General features: G+C 41.2%; 1 protein-coding gene across 2 annotated transcripts in view; it reads left to right on the forward strand.

Moving 5' to 3' along the window:
- mdfi (MyoD family inhibitor) overlaps positions 1 to 20,708 on the forward strand; it is a 30,984-nt gene extending 10,276 nt beyond the window's left edge. For both annotated transcript variants that reach the window (XM_037099609.1, XM_037099610.1), the window contains exons 3-5: positions 4,699 to 4,836; positions 14,557 to 14,922; positions 16,430 to 20,708. In XM_037099609.1, coding sequence (XP_036955504.1) covers positions 4,699 to 4,836; positions 14,557 to 14,922; positions 16,430 to 16,683 — 758 coding nt within the window. In that variant the 3' untranslated portion in view covers positions 16,684 to 20,708. The remainder of the gene's footprint in view (positions 1 to 4,698; positions 4,837 to 14,556; positions 14,923 to 16,429) is intronic.
- Positions 20,709 to 26,771: the final 6,063 nt, after the last annotated feature.

Genomic DNA, 26,771 nt, shown 5'->3' on the forward strand with positions numbered 1-26,771 from the left:
CACACACACACACACACACACACACACACACACACACACATAGACAGTGAAGCGTGCACAAACAAATACACATACTCACCCACACGTGTAAACACACAGTCCGATCTCCTCAGCGGCTCTTGATTGCTCTGGTCTGATTTGAATTAGAGGCTCATCTTTCTCAGATCTCAGAAATGGCTCTGAGGTTGCGCGGTTTGGTGGTTTGATGCTGATGCCAGCACACAATTGGTTGAAGGCCTGCTTGGATGGCACTAGGGGTTTGGTGGGGATGTGTTTAGCTCCAACAATAGTGGTTTTGAACATTTACAGAGAGAAATCTTTGACTGAGTCACAAGACCTACACACTTTTAACCCGTGATGCTCCATTGGCAGCAAGGGTCTAGATGAAAGTAAGGAGCAGACTATTACACCTTTGTATGGAGGGGTTCAGTTGACCAGGTAGTTAAACACATACTCAGCAGGAATGCACAGGTGTTAAACAGATATTTAGAGACTCTGTATATGTATTTGTTGCATATTTTCTATACATTAACTCTAGGGCAGAGATACGCTGGTACCTTCACAAATAGTGCTTCTACTTTTGTTACATTCCCAAGGAGCCAAATCTGTATTTCCCGGATGAAGTAATACTGGACTCTTCTTGAAATGATTGTAATGGAGTCATCGACCTTCCACCGAAGAAGGCTGTCCTTTCCTTTCCCCGAAGTTTGCTTACACTGAGCCTTCGTGTGGCTTTGATAATGACATAATTGCCCCCAAAAGCAGCTTCCAGAGAACGAGATCAAAACAACATGAGGAAGAGCATCAGTATAACTAATAAATGCCACCTAAAGCGCTTTTTGTTTGAATGATGTTACTGACCTCGATATTTTCAAAAGCCTGCCAACTGTCTACAGTCATTAAAGTCAATCGTTGCCCGCCAGGGCATGGTGAAATATTAATTTTTCATGATCCATCCTCAACATTTGAATAAAATGGATACCAGGTGCATAGAACAATGGACTATTATCATTTACTAACTGATTTTGATGGGTCAATTGCTAATTGATTAACTGATTATTGGAATATTAAACATGATGTGTAAACAGAGAATTAAAAAATGGGACCTTGAACTGACTGGGTCTTTGTATGTCACCTCATATGTCACCTCCTTCAAAACTTCCTTAAGAGTGTTAAAGTAAAATAAGGATGAGCGGGTGAATGGTAATGACAGATAGACATGTACACTGCTAGCTAGTGACATACATTTGCTATTATACACACATATCTTTACACTAGACATTAGGCAGTGTTGAGGGCAACAGTTCTCACTAGAGGCTTTCATATCTGAAGCCGGCTGATTGAGACTAATGGATACAACATGTGTCTTAGAAATGGCTTCCACATGCAGGAGACATATGTTTGTGTGGAGAGAGCTGACACTAGATATAGGAACATTGACGTGTGAGCCGATATGTCTTTTATACTGGTCAGATAATTCTTTTACGACAGAGAAATGATTAAAGATTCATAACAATAAAGTTAAGTGATCCATTCTTGAATGAAAGAGAAAGTCTTTGCCGTAAACAAAAACTAGGTGAAAGAATGGCTACACATTGCAGTAATATAATCACAAAATACCTTAAAAACACATTTTCTATACTAATTTTGGTTTTATGAAAATTATCAGAAACAGGGCTCCACACTTGGTCAGTGTAGAATGATGATGATATATAGGAATGTGTGAATGCACAGGTATGTGTGCGGTGTTTGTGTACTACTGTCTACCGGAAAAGCAGGAAGTGCTTCCTGTTCCTTCAGGTCCTGTTTACGTCTTCAACTTCACACGCACAGAAATCCCACAACACACCAAAAAGTCTGCAAATGCACACATTCACAAACACACACGCAAACCCATGAAAGTGAAGGCAAACGCAAATCCTCCAATGATTAAAACACTGTTCCTCTTCAAGGTCAGACCACCTTTCATAACGGAGCAATTCAGATTGTGAGCTCTGATATACTTGAAAATAAAGATAGTGTTCCTTCAGGCAGGCTAAGGGTGCCTGCACGTTCGCACTCGGGTAATATTCCAGTAATCTTTTTTATAAACAAATTCATGATTCTGGGATCACTCTGTCAACAATATAACATTAAAAACACACAAATAAATATTGCAAGCGTTGTTAGCAAAACCAAACACATTTGCGTGCGTGTCCCTTCATAAGTCATTTAATAAGTAATTCTAAAGACTTTTATTGAATTAGTCTGTCAGCCCTTTGTTGTTCTATTTTTTGTAAGTGAATATGATGTAAATTAAATGTGGTACCAAACAACAGCAGAGAAGGGCTTGACTAAAGAATAGAGAAATGTTTGTCAAACAGCCTTCAGGATAACTGAAATGTTTTGCCATGTTTCAAATCTTTTTTCAATTAATTAATCAATAGCAAAAATGTTCTGCTCTATGTCTCTTTCCCTCTGTGTGTTACAGACTCCGGATACACACAGCACACAAACAGCAACATGTTCTGTTTAACAGAATTCACTAAAGACATGTGGTTGTCCTTTCCTATATCAGCATCTTTAGCTTTTACTGCATCAGGCATGACTTACTGGTAGTTAGTCATTGTTCTAATAAGTGAACAAAATATGTAGCTGTGATCAATCATCAAACACTCCTTTTCTTTGCTGTGACAGTTTGAGAGTTGGGCAGTAGAGAGAAGATATTGCAAAAATTAGCTCAGAATGTTTTCAAGAAGTGTGCTTTGCTCCTGTATCAAAACTAACACTGAAGCAGAAAAAACTCATCTCATGAAGTCAAAAAAGCTTGACTCTGGTGTTTTTTATGTATGTTTTTAAGGAATAAAATGTAATAACTTAAGGCTGCAACTGATGATTGTTCACATTATTCATGTCCTCAGTTGATAGATAAGTCATTTGGTCTATGAAAATTTCAAAAAAACAGGGAAACATCTATTTTTTTCCAGAATCTGGGATGGCATCTTGAAGTGTTTCGTTTTGTCTGATTAAATATAAATGCAAAATATCCTCATATGTGAAAAGATGGAATTATAGAATTAGATAATAGAAAATAGCATAGTAGTAGCTGACTAAGTTTTTGGTGATCAACAAATCGAGTAATTGAGTAAATGTAATCAAGCCTAATCCACATCCAAATGAGAAAAAATGTAGTCTGCAATGTTAAAGAAAGTGAGAATAGATTCCAGGATCCGTCCCTTTGACAAGATCCACTCCAAAACTTAAAGGGGTCTATTCCTGGTCAAACACTCATCCTCCAATTTTGTGCAAATCTGTAAAGTAAATTTTGTGTAATTCTCCTGACAAACCAACAAACCAACCAACATGTGAAAACAAAAACTTCGAAGGTACAAATTATTGTGCATATTCATATGAGCCTTGTTATTCCAGTATGAGTGTCTTTTTCCATTTTGTCATTTCAATATAGGCTGAGAAATGTGATATCTTGTGAGGTGTAGTTCTAAATAAATAGACAGCTCAGTCATGTGAATAACTTGTCACTAATGACTTCATTCTCCTGCCTGGACCTCGACATGTACCTTGTTTGCTTCCCCTTATAAGTCAATGAATAAAGCAAAGTTTTTCAATTCAAGCGCAATATCAGAACCAGAAAACTGGAGTCTGCCAACTACTGAGCTCATCCTTAGAAATCACTTTTTAAATGACTTTGACATTAAACTGAGCTCTCTGCTATCTTTCTCTGTCTGCTCCCTGTAGTGGAGGTACCTTTGCACAAACATTATATAGGTTTAGCCCTGAAAGTGGGAATTCACGTATAGAGTTATGCCAAATATGTGGAGGAATTTATTTGTAAGAGTGGAGAGGGAATGTGAACTGGAGATGAAGAGTGTGAGAGGCAGGGGACAGGAAAGAGAGGACAGATAGAGAAGTGAGCCAGAGTGGATAGAGTAAATAAACATAGCCGGGAAGTGTTGAGTCCACGCACAGGACGTGGTTTGGTTTGTGTGTGTGTGTATGTGTGTGTTTATCAAACCCAGCTGGCTCCCATTTGCCCAGGAATGAGTCTGCACCTCTCAGAGGCCCAAGCCTGCCCTGCTTTGAAGGCCTCTGTGTGGTGTGTTTGTATGTATGTATCAGTGTGTGTGCATAATAACAGCTTCATTAGAGCACTGCATGGTACCAGTGAACACATAAAACACCCAGACATACATTTACTGTATGCATATTACATGTGCATCCTCCTATATGTTCATTTTAAACACACACACAGACACACACACACACACACACACACACACACAAACAGCCATCCCTGCACACACATAGACCCACACAGATTTCAGGTTTCACAAGCATGCACATAGACCCCTAAACAGTCCCAAGAGGTTGGGATTTAACTGCTTCCAGATGCAATTTCAGGACAGAGCACACACCAACAGACAAAATCTTCTGCGTTGTTGAAGTCAGCAGAACCACTCGGTTTAAATTAATTAAGTGCTAGTGGATGGGAAATGACATGGGAGTAGACACGTTTACTACAAGAGGGAAAACAGCTTGTTGCTGATGGCTGATAATATCCACATGGAAAGCAGTTATTCATTCAGGAACGAAAACTCGGACCTGAAAACCTTCAAAAACAAACTTAAACATAAGCATAAAACTTTGTGGTCCGACATAAAAACGCTTTACTGTCTTAATTGTGTTTGTTCTGTATTTTAGACGTGGCCCACACCTACACTGAGCCACTCATATTGAGGATAAACGGCACCCCAGAAAGGCTCCGAGGCAATGAGGGAGACAAGTGGAACAACAGCCTCTCTCACACGGAGCTCACAACACCCAGCAAGAGTATCACATGTGAGTAAATAGCACACACACTCACTCACTCACACACACACACAAAGAGAAAGACGCTCAGAGAGACTGGTGAGAGTTTTATTTCCATTACCGATCACTGGTCTGATGAGTCACATTGTCCTGACCTTTAACAAATACATTCTACACACCCTGAAGAAATAGGTCAGGTAATCATACACACAGACAGAAATATCTACATTGTCAGCTAAGTAGGTTAAGTTTCTGATTTCTGAACACAAGCAAGTCTGCATACTTGAAATGAAACACATTTCCTTCTCTTTTACACTTTCTTGCGCTACTCTTCCTCTGCTAGTCATTTTATTCTCTGTTTGTCTGTTGGAGCTGGCTTTGTGAGTATCACCATTATCACCCTGACACTTCTAGGTGTGTGTAACTGGCTCTGTGGCCTTTACTTCTGTGTCTCCTTAGATTATTGAAGGTTCATTCCGAGTTCTGGGTATCGGTCAAATAAAAAAAAAAAATCTCAATGGAGTCTATTAGCTTTTGTAACTCTGAGCGGTTGTCTTTCTGAGGAAGTCAGTTTCCCATCCACATTCAAAGATGCAGCAGCTGAGTAGCTTCTTCCCCAATAAAATCTTTTGTATGGTTTAAATGCACCAACAAAAGACGGAGTTTGATGATGTCACAAAGCAGCGTGGGAGGAAGGAGTTATTGTCTGCATTCTTAAACAACCACTATTGCTGATGGCAATGAATAGTCATGCTCCATTACGAGTGAGCAATACTTAGTGATCCATTAGTCTTAGCAACGTTACCTTGAATAAAACATTTGGAATAATGTAAGTGGATAGTTTAACTAAATCAACAACAAACATCTCGTTCTTTTTTAAACATTTGAAAGCGAAAATGTTGCTTATTATATCTTTAACAAAGTTTAACAATCATTCATTTGCTCTGTGCTTTTATAGCCAATCAGTTTTTTGTTTTTCAGCACACCCCTCCCTTATCTATGATATCCATCCACATCATGCCACTAAAGTTGTTTTTCTGACATTTTAGCTGTACTCACTGTTGTTTAAAACAATTCAGTGCTGGCATCCTGGCAGCCTAGTGGTTTAAGATCAAGTTACATGTCATCCACCTGTTTCACTCCTCATTTTCCTGTCACCTCACTCCACTGTATGTAAATAGAATAAAGGGCGAAACAAAATAATTAAAAAAAAGAAAGACTGAGGAAAAGAAATACCTGAACATGTGAAAAAAGTTGTCCCTCTCTGTTGTTTCGTATAGCTTACTGCTCAACATTAGCCAACAACAATCTAGGGCTTATGTGAAATGGTGTTTGTTGAAGGTTTCTTCAAACTGAAGTATGAAATAAGCAAAGCAATTATATCCAGTTTTGAAAAACCTACCATCCCTGTCTAGACACATGGACTAAACCACACAACATACAGTTGAAACTGTGTTCCATGGCTGAATTTGTAGTAATTTGTGTTATTACAAATGTCAAGGTAATTTTCCAGAAGTTTCCCATTTGACCTTGGCCCTCTTTCTGCAATCTGTGAAACGGATTCTTGAACCAATCCATCCCAATCACAGTAGTCATTGCTGCAACACAAATAGCTACTGTAGCCAGCAGTTTGACTAATTGCAGAAAATTGCAGGAGGAGAGATGAATGTGTCTCACATTGTGTGTGCTTTGTTTACACACAGCTCTCCAAGTCTAAAGTCAACTTCCCAACATCTCCAGCTATCCAGTCATGACACTCCCCGGCGGGTGTATCAGCAACACCTCAAAGTTGTCCTCTGCCGAGTCATATCCCTAACCGCCACCGTTCCCCTTATATTACAAGTCCGACCGTTATGTCTCACCCTCTTTCACTCCCCTTGATGTGCAGTCACTCCAGCCCTCTGTATCAAAGCCAATGATTACGCAAGTATGCTATGTCATTACCCCACCGCATATATTTTTCTTGCTTTCGCCCCAGTTTGAAATAAGCAGAATCTCAACCTAATTCTCAATCTAGTTTCGCTGTCATTCGTTCACTTAGAAGACAGAGCGTCACATAACAACGCTCTGAGCTCAGCCGTCTGGATGCTTGGCTGCTAAACTGAAAGCAATGTAAAACTGTTTAAATGCCCTAGAGTAGTCTAAATCTGTCCTTCCTGCCCTCCAAAGAAAAGGAGGCATGGTGTCAGTGAATGAGTGACGAATGAAAGGAGGGATTGAGGAGTGAGAAGACGGTTGAGCAAGCTGACATCTGAGCATGTGTTAGAAAGCTACAAGCATTTTTCCTGGAATTCAGGGCCAGCCATGGGTGACACGCACAAACACACAAACCTGGCCCCGCCGTAATAGCTAGTTTGTGGTAACTGAATAACCAGCAGTCAGTTCAGCCAGGAAGTGGATAAGTAGGTGAATGCAGTGTGTTTTGAGTTGAGTAGGTGTGTGAATGTCTGCTGTCTCTGTCTATGTTTGGGACTCTACCTGTCCTGTCTGCTGCGTGCCATGTCTATTTTCGGGGTGGAAGGGCGGAGAGTGTCGGGTTTGAGTTTCTCTCTCTCTCTCTGCTTTATTTTACATCCCAATAAAACCTTATGAAGTCTACCAGTTCCATATGCTGTACAGGGGGGGTTATGCAACGACAGTAAGCTTGGACAAAATGTACAGCCATGCTCACCAGTCCTTACTGGCCTTCCATATGCCTTCATGCGCCTCCTCCTCCCTTCATCCATAGCTTCCTCCCTCTGCAACTTGCACAATCACACATGTGTTCGCGGGACTTGAACCGCAAACTAAACAGTGCCAAACTCAGGTGAACGTGGACAGCTCACGCCCGCCTGTCTGCTTCATGATCTGTTTGTCTCTCTGCCTTGTGTTAGTGTGTTTGTGTGTCTTTTGCGAAACCACCATCAGCCTTTAAATATGGCCTGCGATCAATCAATCATCAGGCGTTTGTCTGGCTTCATAATGAGCGTGAAGACATAAAAACATAGCTGTGACTCAGGTCTGTGGTGAGGTCATGGCTGTTTGACATCTGTGTGTTTGTGAGCGAGAAGGTGAGAAAACAGAAGCGAAAACAGACAATTTCTCCGTCTCGCAGTGATGACATCAGAGCTGCAGTATGTGTCTGGCCCTAGGCCTATGACAAGCTGTCTGAGAACAATGCTGTTAACATATGTGCGTGTGTGTTTCTGGCTGTCAGTGATGTCATGAACACACTGCCGTCGTTGACGTCACGGTCGCAGCAGGACACACATGTTCACAGATGTTGAACTGATTGCACTCTCATAGACTCGAAACGATGACACATGTAATAATGCGTGACAGCATCACAGTAGCGTTTATGACACTTTGGGTTTGTTTATTTTTATCAGTTTGAACTAATTTCACAAAACGAGATGGAGAGCAAGCGTTTTTATTCAAGTGCCAAAGAGAGAGAGAGAGAGAGAGAGAGAGTGTGTGTGTGCGTGAAGGGGAAATGCTGAGTGGGGCTGTTTGTTATTATCTTGTCATCAACGGGGAGGAGTGTGCAGTGTGTTGCTGGTGGGAAATCTAACAGGACTGTGACATTGCTTTTAATTAGAGACCAGTCACCGAGCTGAAACTGTTTTCCATCTCTGCCCCTCTGCCCTAATTCTCTTCTTCTTTTCCTCTCAGACTTTCTTGTTTCTCTGTCCGAATTTTTGCTATATCATTCTTGGCCACATAACCACATCCAACCATATTCAACATGTGCCGTCAGTTCAATGGCAGTGACACAGATCTGAGTGTTGGAAAGTCCAGCTGTGCGGGTGGTGAGAGGTGACGTCAGGGGTCATCTGTGATTCGGGAGGTGGGTGGTTGATGTCTCAGGTCAGGGATGAGGTTTGTTTTCACAAATTTGCTGCTTTTTCTTCTTTTCTTCAGAATATAGGTCTCTATAAATGAAAGCACTTGCGCACAGTTTCCATCCATATGTCAGGTGAAATTCATACAATGAGCCAAATGTTGCATTTAGGTGCTTTTTTTCCCAGCAGCTGGGCTGAAGGAAATAAACATTGTCTGAATGTCAAAAAACAAAAACAGAAGAAGACTGGAAGTTTTTTTCCAGAAATGGAAAGGTTTTGGTGCAGGTTGTTATTTTTTTGCGTCAGTTGAGGTCATATTTCACGTTTTCATGCGAACAGGAAAACAAAGAAATGTACATGTCAAATCACAAAACAAAACACAAAGGACTAATTCCCATGCACAGCTGTGTTTTTGCAAGAAAAGACTTCCTCTGCGAACATGTGCAGGCACGAACACTTCAGTCAACATTCAATCAGCCAACACTGAGTGTTGATATAGTTTGGACATATTTAGGATTTGTTATTTGTTGAGAATATTGTAGCTCAATAATTCACATTTTATGCCACTGATTTGATTTGTTGATTATGTGTGATGTTAGTGAATCTGAATCTGTGGTTGATTACACTCTTCTGTGTCCTGAAAGAATTCTATCAATAATGTTGAAACTTTGACAAAGAGGCAAAACAAACACAGGCACAGGCAAATACACAATAATAACATGATTGAATATAGACTGAATATAGTGATGGACTGTACATTTAGAATATACATTCATGGTGGTGGGTCTGTCCATGTTGGAATTAAAATTAACACTACTTCATTTGGATAAATATTTGGATTTTTTTCCCTTAATTAGGGCTGTCACAATATTAGAGTTTCACTACGCAACTGTCATGGCCAAACCAACTCACAATAACGATATGATCCCAGTGTTTTGTTTCTTTGTTGGCGAAAAACTACCCTCAAAATACAAGTGTACAAAAACATTTATTATCAGCTACTGAATTACTAGTGAAAAGGCAACTATATGAGCTCATAAACACAAGATGTTGGTATTATCGTGTGTATTATAAACACAACTACTCTACATATCAAAGCACTATATACAAATTGCATTCAACTCATTCTACTATGAGTCAGAGGTTGTCTGTCTTGTCTGTTTGTCGACAACCAACAGGCCTGGCCTACCCACCAGTGCTGACAACAAATATCAACCTGTAGAGTAAGAACACCATTTGGTTAATACACCAGCTATTTAAAAGTTACCTTAGGGAATTTTTCAGTTTTAGGTGATTGTCTGCAATAATGAGGAGTGATTGGGTTCAAAAAGTCCTCAAACACTTAACTGGGATTCTTTCAATCCGCTTTGCTAGAAGTGCAGAACTCCAGTTCACCTTAAGCCAAAACAAGCCCGAACAGCTAAACCTCAAGGGTGATTGAAACGTGTCTATTTCACACTGTGAGTGACCTGCCCCATTTTAGCCAAAAGTTGAGTCACAGATTCTTCTTGCAGTCACACCTCATTCTGAAGCAGCGGTCTCGTGCATCTGACTGAACTCTGCGTTCGCATGACTTTTTATAATGTAGTGAGAGGGTGCAGCTAAACAGGCCTCATTAATGCTGTAGTGCTGGTTAGAGTGCTGCACAGCACGCAGACTGTGGGGGACACCTCATTGAAAACTGTTTTAAATAACATTTTACAGAACCAACTTATCATTTTCCCATTCTCACAGTTTTAGTAGTTGGCACTTTGGCAGTTAAAAACAACCCAGTAAGAAAAAAAGAACCCAGAAGGGAGTCATTGGGTAAGATGTTTTATGGGAGACTAGATGTTTTAGAGTTTTTGTGGATTTTGAAATGTTGGGCAAATTTTAAGAAACCTCCCTGACAAACAAGCCCTGCACGCTCTCTTATTTTCATAACTGATAGCAAATGTCCTTGATACCAAAAAAATTACACTGCAGGCAATCAATGTGAGCAGTTTGGATACAGAATATGTTATTCAGGAATTTTTTGTCTTGACACCCAGATACTTTGCTTCTGCTCTGTTGTGTTAACAGTGTTATAATATTATATTACAGTACCGATCGGTGAATGCAGGCATAATTTTTCGCTGTGTTGTTTTCTATCTCTCTGAGAATGCAAATTTGGTCGAGTGAAACAAAAAATCAGCATTTTGGTGGATTCATTCTCACGTCCATGTAGTTCAGTAGCATTTTCAAGCCTTTAGCCTACATAGGCAGACAAACTGCAGCAGAGGAGACAGTAGGATAAAGCAGCTGGAATACAGACAGACAGACTTCACCGTCACTCTGGTGACTCATTCCAGCAGAGGATAAGTAGAGAGAGAGGGATGAACAGCAGCTCTCTGGGCCGGGAGGGAGGTGTGTAAGTACAGGGTAGCTGAGAGACGCCAGGAGAGGAGGAAGAGGTGGAGGGTGTGTGAACGGTGGGTGAGTGCGCGCACGGGGGGCTGATGATGACTCACCCATGCACACTCTGTAGCCCACGGGTGCACGTACACACATTATACCTGAGGTCACTGGACCCCCAGTAGCCAACACTGCTGCGTTAGCGCTGCACACCCGGACACACACACATATGCACTCTGCGGTTTTCCCTGTCTCATCATGTTAATCCCACAGTCATTTGGCCTCTTTATTTGCTGTTATTTTTAAGCAGCTCCCACTGCTGAATCATTGTGTTTATGAGTCACACCCATGCATCCTCCTGGTCTAAATGTGCACAAGCAGAGACCCATTTCTTCAGCTTTGCTTCTCTCATTCCATCTTACATTCTGCATCTCAGACAAAGGGACCTTGTGTTTCTTTGTGTGTCCACACGTGTTCCCGCATGCATATATTTGTGTGTCTGAGTGGGCCTAACCTCAAACTCTGGAGACGGTCCTGGCTCCTGAGCCCTGTCTCTCTCTCTCTCTCTCTCTCTCTCTCTCTCTCTCTCTCTCTGCCTGTCTGTCTGTCTGCCTGCCAGATCCGTCTATGTACTGTGTTCATACACTCGCACAGACACACCACAAGCTTGCAAGAAGTATGAATTTCTCAAGACCTCACAACCCCCCCGACAATACAGACCTAGAGGGAATACTGAAAAATTGTGCACAGCTTCCCCTCCCCTCTCTCTAATCCACTTCTTCTCTTACCGACCTACATCCTGGCCAGCTCCAAGTGTTAAAATACAGCATTGTGCAGAAGCCTGAAGAGGGAGACAGAAAAGGGAGGACACAGAAAGGGAGGAGATGAAGTGAGGGAGGAAAAGAAGAGAGAGATAGACATAACACAGGAGAGCAGCAGGTATTGACTTTTGACATACTTTAGAGGAGAAAGTATGGCTGCTTCGCACTAGCCCTGCACATGCATGCACGCCTACACACTCCTGCGCACACACACACACGCACACACACACACACACACACACACACACACACACACACACACACACACACACACACACACACACACACACACACAGGCCCTGCAGCGTGCCAAACATCTGGAGCAAAGTTAGAAAACGCTGAATGAAAGAATCTTTAATAACACTGGATTGGTTGTGTGACCACGGCCATCAGCCAATCAAAACAGGCCTGGATGGGTTATCTGTCTCCAAGCGGTTATCGAACGGACGCTTTTATTACCAGTCGTGTTTCATAGCTCGCGCTCAGGACCACACTCTGTTTGTCTCTCAGGCATGTGTGTGTGTGTGTGAGGTAGAGAGTTTCTGCTTTGATTTTCTGTGGCTCTACCCTGCCCCGTTAATTCTCACCACACCTCACGGCACCATATGCTTTCAGGTCAAGAAAATATTTAGGGCCTCAATAGGATGGTATTAAATACTACCATAATAAAATAAAAACCAGGCTTCCATTTTATTCTACTTTTCAGGTTGTGTGTTTGGTTTGGCAGCCACAGTGAGCGTTTCTACCTCCCCTTCTCTCTCTCGCTTAGTAGTTAGTCCTCCTCGGTAGCACTTGGAGGTAAAATATACCAAGTGTTACACTCATCCAAGATTAATTGCGTGCAATGCTGCGTCAAAACTGCATTCTTCCATGAGCCCAGGTAGAGAAAGGATGGGTTTTTCCAGAGACAAACACTCCTCTCTTCCTCTCTCACACTCTTTCATTTATCTTGTCTTCTTTTTCCTGCAGTCTCAGTGCAGTTCTGCAAGAGTCTAGACAAGCAGGATCAGGGGTCAGCTCAGTAAAATGCATAGCTCTTCCCTTGAGCTATTGCCTTTGGGGTGGGCTTTGTAATTGGACTCAGTTTCCCAGAGCCTCCCTCTCCATGACGCTGAGAGGGGCCTCGGCTCTGTCTCAGAGCTGTGTGATCAGCTATGTGTTCCCATGAATGCGTTTTATATAAATGCTTTAATGATATGTTCACATTCCCATATGTACATTGCCCGTATATGAATTGAAAGCACTGTTGGTCACTGTAATTGTTCCTCCAGTCTATACTGGCCACAGAGATCCCTTTCTTAAAGCCAAAGCAAATATGATGAGTCTGGAATTAGAAGATATCTGCTTTATTTGTCCAGCTCATCAGTTTAGCTTCAGCTGAACTCTCAACATTGACTTTTATTTTTGAAGAAAAGCTCTTTGTGGTCAGTACGCACGAGAGACAACAAAGAAACCACCATGCTTTGAGTGTACTAACTGTGTGGACATACGAGTATTGTTCAAGACAGACTTGAACAAATGTGAGCCTATCATTACGTTATAATAACAACTGACTCATCTTACATTTGGGATCCATCTTTACCAGAATCATAAGAGAAAAAAGTGTTCAGCTGGACTGAATTGTTCAGTGCTGCTGAATTTTGATTACCCAATGAAACCATCAGTAATTTTGCCAGTTTATTGATCATCTAAAGTCACTTGTCAAGTGAAAATGTCAAACATGTCCTTTGTCCAGTTCCTCAACTGAATGATCTTTAAGGCATTCACAATCTAAAGTTCTGGTGAATCGCTGAATCGGTGAATTCCAAATGGTGCTGCAGGGACGTCACGTTTTTTGTAGGTTAACCTAGAACTTAACATCAACCTGGTTCTTCCTCAAACAGCCTCAGGATTGTCCCATTGGATTTAGGATTTATTCAAGAAAATAAGTTCTGTGGCAAACGCAAGTTTAGGATTTGGTCACATTTTGTTCATCAAGACAATCTGCACAAATGAATACAGCTTTTATGTTTTTTGAAGCGTAAATGAAATTGCCAGAAGTGAAAAGCAAATGTTGAGTGTTTTGGTTCTGGTTTCAATACAACTAAGTGTCTTATTTCATGATACTACAAAGATCTAACCACAAATTGATCAATCAGTGAGTTGTGAAGTTAGCGGAGTTAGAATAGTTTGCAACAAAAGTCTGCCTGTAAAGATGGGTTAGTGAAGAGATGAGTCTCCATGTTAAGCGTGATGATCTTAAATATCCCTGATAACCAACGTTGTTTCACAGAACACGAACACACCTTGAGCTTGTGTTAACCACAGGCCTTATTTGAGGCATTTTGCTGAAAACCCTATGAGACTATGAGACAAGGATATGGTTGCAAAAAATGCTAACTTATTTCTGGGTTTTAGGACTCATTCCTGCAACACTCTACTTCATGTGGCTTTTCCGTGGGTGACATACTGTAACGTGAGTTATAGCTAGTGGCATTGTGGAGGAGAAGCCTGGCCAAAGAAGAACTGAAAGAACTGGAGTGTGGATAATGATATATTTTAGCCACATGCTCAACCATACTCATGATATAACAGGTGTACTATATAGTGACATACAACATCATAAAACTTACTTAAAGGTGGTGGTTATTTTGTCGTCCTGTTTTTAAATGATATATTTGCATTGTCACATCTTTAAGGTAAATGAATACAATTCCTAACAGATACAAACTGACTGTCCTCCTGTCCCTCCTCAGCACAACCAGCAGCCAGATCCACGCCCGTCCACCACACCCAGCCATGTCGGACACAGCCCAGCAGCCAACTGCGCAACGGAGCCAAGCACCACGCCCATACGCACTCCCCTCACACGCACTGTCCGCACCACACGCACACGCCTCACACACATGCAGTCCAGTCCAACGGGGTCAGAAACGGGGGCCCTCACCCTAAGCTGGGCTCCCTCCCCAAAGGCGGCTCATCCACCTCCTCGTCGTCCTCGTCAGGACCCAGACACACCAAGAAATTGCAGTCAAACCCCTCCATCACTTCACAGAGCAGCAAGCGGAGCAAGAGCAGCTCCAAGAGCAACAGCTCCCAGATTCCCACAGAGGCACAGGACGGTGAGATACGGAAACTGAGAGAGGGAGGGACATTCACTGGGGTTCATCATAGTTTTTGCTTCATATCTGATCAGAGAAGAGAAATTCTTCTACCCTAGGCACCCCTGACCCCCCAAAAAAGCCTGAAACGCAGTTTGTAAGATTTTAGGATTGATGGTTTATAATACAATGCAAAATTGAGCATTAAGAAGATTTTAAGAAATTATGTGAATTGCATTGATAAATCTTTACCAACTGCAAATACAGAAATGTGATTGATTAATTAAAAATTAAAAATCAAAGGAGAAATTCAACAGACTCAACAGATGAAGAAGCAAACAAAACAATACAAAATATCTTAATGGTGTTGGGCCAGCATGTGCTGCCAGAACAAGCTCAGTATGTTTGGCATTGATTCCACAAGAGTCTGTAATATTACTGGAGTCAGAGAACACCACTCTTCCAAAATATCTCCTTACTTGCTTTTTGATGATAATGATGGAGAGAGCTGTCTCCACCTCGCTCACACTGATCCAAAATTTCCCACTGGTGTTCAGTTGGTTGGCTCTGGTGACTGTAAACACCAGAGCTTATGATTCATAATATTTTCATGCTAACCAAAGCATTCAGTGACCCTTCGAGCCCTCTGGCTGTCACCCTGAAAGAAACCACTGCCATCATGCTAGTCAAACGTTTTGGTGAGCACTCAGCACCAATATTGATTTGCATGGTCTCAGACCATGCTGGCAAAAATGTCCCCCCCCACAGCACAAAAGACCCACTGTTTTGTTTTACTTCTAAACCCATTTATTCAGTGCTTTCCTGTTTTGATATGTCGCCCATCTGTATCTCGCTATATTAACCTTGTCATTTCTGCTTTGAAAAGCGGGATTGTTTCAGTACCTCTTGTCATCGCTTTAGTGGCTTTGTCTTGAAAAGAAAGCAGGCTGAATTAACCACACTTAATGCCAAGCTGCATGGTGTGCATCAGTTTCAGCTCAAAGTTATATACTGAAAGGCACCTTTTCTTTTCTTTAATACTTAAAAATGTCACGTCTTTTACGTGGGTAATGCTGATACTGAGAGCTCAATGAAGAGGAGAGTGTTTCAGTGTTTCCAGCAGAGAGAGACACAGCAAAGGTAACAGGCATATTACCAAAGTTGATTTGGTAAGACAAGAAATTTGTAATAGAATATTATTGCTATTAAAGAGCAAATGTCATAGCAGGTGTGCCAACACCAGCAGGAAATTTGCAGTATGCAGATCTCTCTGTCCTGGCGCTGATACTTCCTTTTCAATTTTTCAATCATCTTACATGATTTCTGAACCACCTCCAAACTATTCCAACAACCTTAGATCCATTTTTCAATTTGCTTTATTGGCGTGACATTTAAATACGTTTATGTTGCCAGAGCATAGAAAAAGAAATAAAAAAGAGATAAAAGAGAGAGAGGATTAGAATAACTGCTTCCATAAGAGAAGAAATATGAATGAAGAACGATGTCTGTGTGTCTGTTTTCTTTCCAGACTGCTGTGTTCACTGTATTCTGGCCTGCCTCTTCTGTGAGTTCCTAACTTTTTGCAACATCGTGCTAGACTGTGCCACCTGCGGCTCCTGTGCGGGGGACGACGCATGTTTCTGCTGCTGCTGTGCGACGGAGGAGTGTGGCGACTGTGACCTGCCCTGCGACATGGACTGTGGCATCATCGACGCCTGCTGCGAGTCTGCAGACTGCCTGGAGATCTGTATGGAGTGCTGCAGCCTTTGCTTCTCCTCCTGAGAGCCGTTAGCTACCGCCATGGGAGCACCGTCCATGTCTGCTACACACCCACGAGCCCAGAAACAACTTCGACCGGTGCCGAGAGGCGGTACACCCGGTCTTTGTTGCCTTGGCTCTGTGGTTTACACTATATTGGCTTGCCTAGTTGGCTCCACATTATGTCCAATGTTTCTTACAGGGTTTGCCAAGCAAAAGATGTGACCTAATGCTGAGAGCAGTCACTGGTGACTTCTTCCTTCCTCTATTGATCAAACGATGAGACAGTAGCCTCTCCTGCCTCGTCTTTGCCGTGGTCCATTGCTACACAGCTGGGTGTATGGTGCAGAGTGAGTTCCAGCTGTGGTCCACGAGTGGCTGCGAGCCCGTGCAGACCAGGCCTCTGGACCCTCACAGAACAAGCTATTATTACAATGGAGCCCCTTGTGCCGTCTGAATGACTGGAGTTCTCCAAGCATGAAAAATGACCTCCAAAGGCAAATGAGAAAATGGCTCCATTTAACCGGATTTTAGTGTTTCTGTAGATAAGAGCAGCAGCATAATGGGAAAATGGACGCTCAGATCTCAGTAGAAATGTAGTCTGTCCTCCTGTCCTTGGCAAGGTTAAAGTCTTCCAGTTTGATTGCATACAGTGGCCTTTACACACACACATACACACACACACACACACATGCGGACACACTGACACACACACCCTAAGTGGAGGATTGCTGTCTTTGTCCTTGTTGCAATGCGCAAGATAGAGAAAACGTTCATGGTGGCTTGTGGCAATATTACAGACAAATCTCTTTTGTTAATATGCATCTCACTCGACGGACTTATTCAGAGAGAAGAACCATGAGAGCGTCATGCGTCAGCCTGAAGATGGGCCCAATTAAATGAGTACTGTAAGTGACGGACATCCCGGAGCGAATGGTTGATAGCATCTGCCATGGACACGTTCCCCACTCTAACATGTGAAGGGAGAGAGTTCTTTAATCAAAAGCTTCTCCTCGTTTAATGTTTCACATCCTGTTTATTTTTTACTGTTTTATTTTGAGGGGCTTTGGCTGTTTTATCAGTGAATGGTTCCTCGTCTGAATGGTCAGAACTGGCAAAGGACTGGTAGAGGATTGGAAGGCATCATCTCCTTTTGTAACAAATTTCTTTTTTTTTTTTTGTCGTTCTTGCTATGTGAACAAAGGGCCTTGGCTTAGCTTAAGGCCTGAATTTTCAAGTAGATTCCTCGCCTTCACCAAATCTCTATTAATCCTTGTTTTGTAGATTTTAGTTAAGATATTTGCATTTTCTCCTCCAATGTGAAAATCACATTTCTGTGTTATCGGGTTTTGCCGGGCTCTCTGTAAAGCAGACATTGCTCAACATCTAATTTAATTCCTTGAATGAAAATCTCAAGACATTATGCTAAGTTAGATCCATATGCTCGTAGACTGAATGGTACGCTTTTTGATAACAGGCTCGCGCTCCTATATGCTCAGATTCACACCTTCTCCAACCCAGTACCTCTTGAGATGTTACCTAGATCTGTTTTTTTAACATTTCAAAATGACTTGATGCAAATCTCTCTTCTTTCTGATCAAATACTATTTGTGCAATCCTTTTATTTTTTTTTTATTTTTTAGGAAACACCAAAGAGTTTTCCTCTTACTGGACCTGACTTTCTAGACCTATAAATAAAGGGTTTTTGCTATGCTAATGTGGCTGTGGTTAATTAAACCCTATTTTAAGGGCTGATATATAACACTGTTGATTAAGAATAAACACTAAGGCTGTATATCGACCTGATAACACCTAAGCAGAAAACGCATGTTTTTTGGGAGTCAACTAATGCAACTTAAGAAGATATTTTGGACATTTGGTTCATGATCTGGAAAAAAATCCTGGAGAGCCCTGGAGAACAATGCAATTCTTTACAATACAGAGAGATTTATGAAGGGAGAACTGGATGATATAATGTTATGTACAGATGTGAAAGTAATGTTTTTTGTTGTATTACTTACAAGATATTCCAAGTACAAATTCTGGTGCTGGTGCTTCATCCGGGAAAATTTCATCTGTCACTTGAATAGCATTGTGACAGAGAAAGAATAAAAGTGCCTTGTGACAAATACTCTAGCAAGCAGCGTACCATGTAGGATATCTGGTGTGGTGTCAGACTCAGTTGACACCATCCAGGGTGAGCCATTAGCTTTGGTAAGACGTGTGCCTGAGTACTGGATAACCAAGCTCAGGCCACATTGGACACAACGTGGCCCACAACAAGAAATTAAAGATGCAGACCAACATCAATATCCCATGTGTCACCTGTGGTGTACTTACCACTTACCAGTTGTGAGGTGTCGGACTCTGCCCACCCTCCGCTGTATCTCTAAGCCTAGACTTAGTCCAGAACTATCCACGCTGTTCTCTTTCCAGGCAGCGGCCATATTTAACGATTGAAACTATGCCAACTCTGCCTGCCATGGCCATGCGGTGTCGGGCCGCGTGCTTCCTGGTGTGTCCAAAGCCAACCCATATGAATTGAAAACCAAAGTAGAAACATTTTCCTTTAGCAGCACTGATGTTGTGTCATTACAAATATTTGAGAAAAAAAAAAGTTTTGTACCACTGTATTACAATTTGTACACAATAAGCCTCCAAACTTTAGCGAGCTACAGAGTCAACAAGCTAATGTTAACACAAGTGGTCTCAACCATAGACAATAGCACATCTACTCTGTCCATTAGCTGACAGTGTTTAAATAAACAGTTCACTTTGCTTTCATGCTTTGTTAAGTCAAGCAAGAATATGATTGTGATGTTTTCAGCTGGCTCATCTTACTGCTAAAACAATAGCCTCAGTGTTTTGTACCCCAACCCATTTGACATGTTGTTTCCTATCATTTATGACTCTGCATAACCACAGCCTCATTCAGTTTTACTCAAGTTTCAAGACTTTTACCACTCGGCTGCAGCTTCTCAGCAATATAGTCCAACATTTCAGCCCTTCAAAACCATGAGAAATTCAGCTTTCATGAACGAGAATCTCACAGACAGGCTTATCGGTGGCCTTGATCTCTGTTATGCTGAACTGATTTTATTTTGGTCAAATTTCTGTTTCCAGCACAGATGTAACTGAAGAAATAAAGTCAACAACCCTTGACAGACAGCATGGCTTTGCAAATCTCTTTTTAGCAGTAGATTTTATAAACATGTCTGAGGTTGTTGGTCTCCAAAAGAAGCTTCACCTGTGTCTCTGAAGACATAAAAATTCTCCTGTTGGACTGTAAAGTGCTGAGTATTAATTAAGTCAAAACTACAGCAAGAGTTTGCTATGCAGCATAAATCATGTGAAACAACATTTCATTAAGGACTTGGTTAATAGTAAAAAATAAAAATGAAAATAAAAATCATTCAATCTTAATTTAATGATGTTTGAATATTTTTATGACCTAGCCATTAAAAGCCCCTTCATGTCTATAGTATACTGAGAAGTGCTTCACAATTTGCGGAGAATTGAGGCAGTCTGGAGGGACTGGAAACTCTTAATTGGTTCATCTGGATGTAGAAAATCCCCAAATGAACACCCGTCTTGCATTTAAACCATTCACTAGATGATTTAGAGATATGGATATGATGTTGTGTCTGCACCACACAGGACATCATCTCATTTCAAAATATTTCCCTTGTATTAAGTCAAGCTATTTCAGTCATACTGGAAGAAAACACAAGTTTACTTTCAATGTTTTGCATACTCAGTATTATCAGTGTTATTGTTACAATTACCATGACCATAGAAATGTGTACCTGTCAACTTTCATGGATTTGGTATTTTACTTTGAAATGGAATTTGGATCTTGGTTTAAAGGGCCGGCCTCCTCTGCTAGTTGCCTGGAAGTTGCCCGAGCCCGGCTGAATCGTTACTAGACTTTAGTCCACTATAATGTCATTTTGTTTACATTACCCCCATTTAATGTCCATTTGAATTGCTGTCCTGGAAGTCACATTAAAATCTCTTTGTTTAATACTGAATAAACAATGTGAACTCCAGGCTCCATGTATCATTCTTTCTTTATTTTCACAGATTTTCCAAGCTTATTGCATTATGCCTTAATACCTATATAAATACTCATTTTGCACGGTAGTCTAGCCTTTAAAACATGTCTGCATAGCAGTGCTATAAAATGAATCCAACAAAATCAAAGAATCAAGTTTTCATCGCCTGGACAAAGTTGAATTACTGAAATGCAATAAGCAGCTTAAACTATTTTAAACATTTCATCTTCCCACCTGCAAAAACTATTAAGATGGTCTGTAATGCTGTAACTGCCAGCACTTAATCTGATCTGATAATAATTAATCTACGTTGACTTTGTGCACAAATTTAAATGTATTTACCAATGTTGAGCTGGAGGGATCAGATTTCTTGGCTGTTCTTTACTTGTCCTTTCTTGACCCCATTACACAACAACTGCCCCGCAGCTGATGTATGTTCAGACCAGCCAACTAGCCTGAACTCAGGTCAAAAAGTCATACAGGATTTTACTTTTTTGCATTTTTGAAACAGTCTTTGAGGAAAAGGTTTTGGTTCTAATAGGATTTTAAGTCCTGTTTGAAATCTATTATTTTTCTTATTGTTTCAAATAAAATCCCTTTGGATTCATATACATTTCAAAAATGTTCATGTACAGATTCATGCAGATCTGTTTTTTTTTTTTTTTTTTTTCCATTGGATCTGGCATAGAAATATTTAAAATGTCATTTTTTACAAGAATTACCAATAGGACTCTTTTCTTACTGAAAATCTAACGTGGTTACGATGGAAATCAAATTAAGGTCTGGGACACAGTTACGGTACAAATAGCTTGTTGAAAATGCCCTAGAAAGTCACACAGTTTCAGCGTCATATTCCGTAGTCTGTAGTCGATTTGAGTCGCTGGTGACATGCATGACTTAACAAAACCACACTTGGTTCCAGTGGTCAAAATTAAAGATTTGAGCAGACTTTAAGTGTTTCCTGCGTCTTTGATCATACACATGTGAGTATTGTTGATAACTGTGAGGGATTTCCTAAAAGCTCTGAAATATGTATTTGGTCTGAGTGGCATTGTTTCATGTACAGCGAACACCCTTTCTGACAAGACCACAGACTATTTGTTTTCTGATATATGACAATGGGCAAGAGAAATGAGGCAATCTTAGTATAAAACTCAAAAAGTGGATTATATTCTTTGTTTTTTGTAACATCAACACTTTGGGATGTTGACTGATAACCCACATTCACCATTTTCTCTTGCAGAAAGGAAAAAAATGGGGCCAAACAGCACCAGCTGTTTGAAGATTTTTAGCTGGTAGAATATTGTGGAGCACAGGCACACAGTCGCAGAGCTGCCAGTTCCTTGCACTCTGCTGCTTGCTCCCAATTATGTGCAGCTTTCACAGTCCTTGGAACCCTTGGCACATCAGAGGGGTTTTATGGACATCCCGTGCCTGTTGATTCTTTCAATTTCATCTACTAAGTGCTTGAGAGAAAAAAGACATTTCAGATTTCTCCTTTCCAAACCAAACACTTACGAGAACAATGTTTTTGAAAGAAATATATGCTGGCAGCTCACAGATTTCACATCTGATCGCCCAGAGAGAATATGATGAGGAATTTAACACTTTGAGTCAATCACAGTTCCAAAAGGAGTAATATGTCATCTTTTAAGAAGGAAGATCTTCTCCTATGCACACCTCACTCAATCTATCCTCATCTTTAAGAGTACTCTTGTCATTCTTTAAAATGTTCCTCATTCGGTCTGCCAAAGAAAGAGGAAAGGCAGATAAAAACTTTACATGCCTTCAAATTTTCATCTTCATTATACATGAACAACACTCGTGACACGCTGTGGCTTCTTTTGGGAGATAGGTATTGCTTTTCAAAATAAATGATTGCTGAGTGAATCAGTTCAAGCCTTGAAAGTCCTCATGAATAGGTGGAGAGACTGTAGCAAAAGCTTGTTGCATGGTGGAAGTGCACAAAAAAGTTTTAGCAAGTTCTCCATGGCACATGCAGCCTTGCTGTCAATAGGACAGTAAAAGTACCACACACAGTGCAAATGTAATTTCTGACCCCAGGATAAGAAAAGAGGGCACCAAAATGTATCTTTCTCAGGAAAAATTATCATGATCTTTGTAGACCTTAGTGACACTGTCTCCTAGATGTCCATTAAATGAGCCATAAACTCAAGAGACAGATACAGTGACTTAACCTGACCATTTTGGACGGCTGTGATTCCCAAAACACAAGATAAAGCCTGGCATTGAAAATGTACTGTAATAACATGGAGCTCAAAGCAGGAAAAAAAAAAGTTACCCAAACATGGTTGTCTCACCTTAACGTTAACTTAGTAGTTAGCATTAGCATTACTGGAGCAAAAGTGTTCAATTAATGTTTTCTAACTCAATGGTCTCTTTTGTTAGCCAACTTTATCAGGTTAAAAGATAGCAGATAGTGCATGGTTTTTAGCAAGCTCACATTAGGAAATCAGAACCTGCTGAAATTATTTTAACAAGCATTAAACTACATTGAATACTCACCATAATAAATGCTTTTTAAAGGATGACTGCTGGATGCTTTTCTGGTCTGTTCCTGGCCTGATCTGGTCAGATACAAAAAATAAAACATTGCCTGTACATCAATTTTACATCTCTGCAATAGTTTTCATGGTTCAATCACATGTTCAGAAACTCATCTGCTGCCTCAAAATGGAGCGTGATCAACTGTAGATTGTACTGTAGCCTGTGTGTTTGCAGACAGGCCTGTGGCAGATGAGCAGTGGAAAAGCAGTGCATTGCCATTTCATGAATAGTTGACCCTAAAGAACCAGCTAAAAGTAATGGATCAACAGTTTAAGTCCAACTGATAATGTAATAGGAATAAACATATTAAAGATAGATAGCTGAGTAATACGTATTGGCCAAAAAATAATTTCCAGCCTGTTTTAAGGGCATTTGAGCTCATCTCACAGGGCCGTGGGGGTAGGCTGACAGCAAAGACAAGGAAACACTGATGCTGGAATAAACTAAACAATGTTCAGCATAAAGTAGAATTGGGGCAAAACTGCTCCGGAAGCAGCCATTAGTGTTTATGTACAACACGTGCAGTGTTTGTGCGGCAGCAGCTCTATGTGCGGGTAATTTTCCCCTATGTTTAACAGCGTTGTTGTTTGTCTTCTCCCCGCTGTGTTTTGTTATTTCTCCATTAATACAATGTATTGTCACAGTCATCTTTTAGCATCTGCAGATTTTCCCACAACCCCACCAGATTAGCTGTCTCTGAGCTGAGAGAGGCAGAGAGAAAAAAACACAGGGGGAAAGGGAGAAAACAGAGCAACAACTGGGCTCATGCAGAACAGAGCCCTTTAATGTGTTTTTTTAAAGGCCTGCCAAAGTCGTTCAGTAGGAATGTGTGTTCAGGCCAGTACATCAATGTGTGGAGAAATACAGGGGACTTTTACTGTTTGAGATTTTCTTCTTTTTCTGCTTTAATCTTTCCTCCCTCTTTTACTCTCTTTCTTCATCGCGTCTTGAATGTGGCCCTGCACTTGAGCACAGTTCCCGTCTTCTGTATTTGTTGTATGTGTGTGTGGTGTGAAATGTTGGACAGCCTCAGTTTCTTGTAGACTGTGTGTAGAGTTCACTGATATCAAGGTCAGAATTTGGCGGCGGCGGCGAGTGCCTGTCAGCTACTGTATACTTGCGTGTGTGTCTGCGTGCCTACAGTCGTGTAGATGTTTGTGTGCGTCAGAGAGAAAAGTGTTTGCATGAAAGAGGCAAATCGAATGACTCAGGTCAGACAGAGAGGCAATTCAAGCTCCTTGGTGGGAGAAGAGGCTTCGGACATCTCTGGACATCTGCAACTGTTTTGCAGGAAGCCACGTCGAAATCGACCCTCGTTTCCTTTCCCGTGTACACGCACGTGCACAAACACACATGCCCAAACTCAACAAATCAAAAATGATACGCACCCCACCCCCCTCCAGAAAATTTCACATGCACAAAGCGGGCGCATGGGACAAGTGGCTATTGAATATTAACCATGAAATTACAAAGGCTGCATTCTAATGGAGGTGATGAGGTCAGAAGCTGGGATGGAAATCATAAATTAATACCCCTGACATGACAAGCCACTCGCCCTTGGCTCCCAGCAAACACAGCTCTCCCCTCCTCCACTGAAGTCAGAAAGACACCGCGAGAAGGAAATACTCGATTTATTATTAATTTTGGGTCAAAGGAATACCACAACAGACACAGAACTCATCCAATATGCCTGATACTTTTCTGATGTGACTATTGTGTGCAACGACAATGTTGTAACCTTCACGTGTGGTTACATTTATAGAGGTTATTGTCAAAGGGCACCGGAGGGACCTCCATCACATTGTGTACTGTTTTGCATTCTTTGTAATCCGTTCAAATCGGTCCTTTTATATGCACTTTGTCAGCATATTTTCTGAGTGGCTATTGTGGTTGAAAGTGCACTGTTTGCCCAAGAGTATGACATTGCCCGACACAATGGAAAGAACACTACCTTCTAGTGCAAACGGATTATCATAATTATTGTGACGAGTGGCGCTCAAAGAAATGCTGTCATATAGACACATTTGCTCTCAAGTATGAAACTGATCAGAACACATTCATTTTTAAATACAACTGGAGTCCAAAGTCAGCATATCTAGGCTTTATGATGTATTTTAATTAATTGATTATTTCAGTGCCATGCACATTGAAGTGGTCAGACCACATGGGCTCATAACACACCAGACAGCAAACACTGTCACGCAAAAAAATGATTATTGCACTGCCTGTACTGTACAACTGTTCACTGTGAACACAACACCATGTCTCCTCTCAAGCGCTACAAAGAAACTCTATCACAATAAAAAAAAAGTTCTCCCTCGAACGTCTTTCTGATCATTCGAGCAGAAAGAAATCTGCAGCGAGGGAGGACATTTTTCTGAAGCGCGCAGTTCTTAAATCTTCATAAGGAGCAATGAAGTGTAAAATGGACTTTGTTTTCAAGCTCACCTGACTCACATCAAGAACACGTTTCTTTTTTTCAGAGAGACCACTGACTGTTTCTGTGGCTGATGTGCCTGCACTCAGTTACATACACACTTAACATGCTTAACAACTCACAAAATTGAGAGATTTTATAAGGGAGTTGGGGAATTTTTCTCCCTCTTCGTCTTTGGGTTCTCCTGCCCATTCAAATCAATACAAGAAGCACAACTGTCCCGCAGCATTTACTATGTCATCATGCAGACTGACCCCTTTGAACCACCCACTGTGACTGACTGTCAGTGTCCCTGATTCCAGTTCCTATTCTGGAATAACAATAATGACACCTCAACACCTTTGCATTAACATTCGCGATTAACATCTAGGCTTACATGCTTTTGGGCAGAGATTTAACCACAGATATTTTAACAAGAATTTGGTTAGAAATTGGGTTATAACTCAAATGGCCATTAAAAAATACAAAACGAGTCTGAGCTAGGGCCCAGATCTCCTGCTAGGTATTGAATATCAGCTCTAAAAGAAGATTTTTTCGAACAACACCGCAGTGAAATCAGCTTAACTCTTTCAGGACAGGGCTCTGATGCTGTTCTTTCCTCTAACCACCGTAAATCACACGCATGCATGTTTCTCCAAATGTCAGACTCAAAACAGTGCAGACATCTCAGCACAAATTGCGGAAACACACAGATGGATTGAAAGTGCCAGTAAATAACTCTGGAAAACAACTAGAAATCTATAATACCACCGCTGGCTGTAAATCAGAGGGAGGAGAGCTCTATTGGGGCAGCTGTGTGAGTCAGTGGAACTAGTGCCAGTGAGTCCCTACAAAGAAACATCTTTTCTTCCTACATGTGAGTCACAGGCGATGAAGAGGGTGGGGGGCCGAGACAGAAAGAGAGTATGAAAGAGCAAGGCGTTTCTTTGGCATCATCATACTGTAACTGTTGGAGTGGAGTTGTAGGGATTAGCCGGTGTTCAGATAACATTGTCAACCCTTGTTTTTCTAAAACACTGAAAAAACGCTATAGTAAAACAGGACTTAGAGCC

The sequence above is a fragment of the Acanthopagrus latus genome, chromosome 6, assembly GCF_904848185.1.
Source record: "Acanthopagrus latus isolate v.2019 chromosome 6, fAcaLat1.1, whole genome shotgun sequence".
NCBI lineage: Eukaryota > Metazoa > Chordata > Actinopteri > Spariformes > Sparidae > Acanthopagrus > Acanthopagrus latus.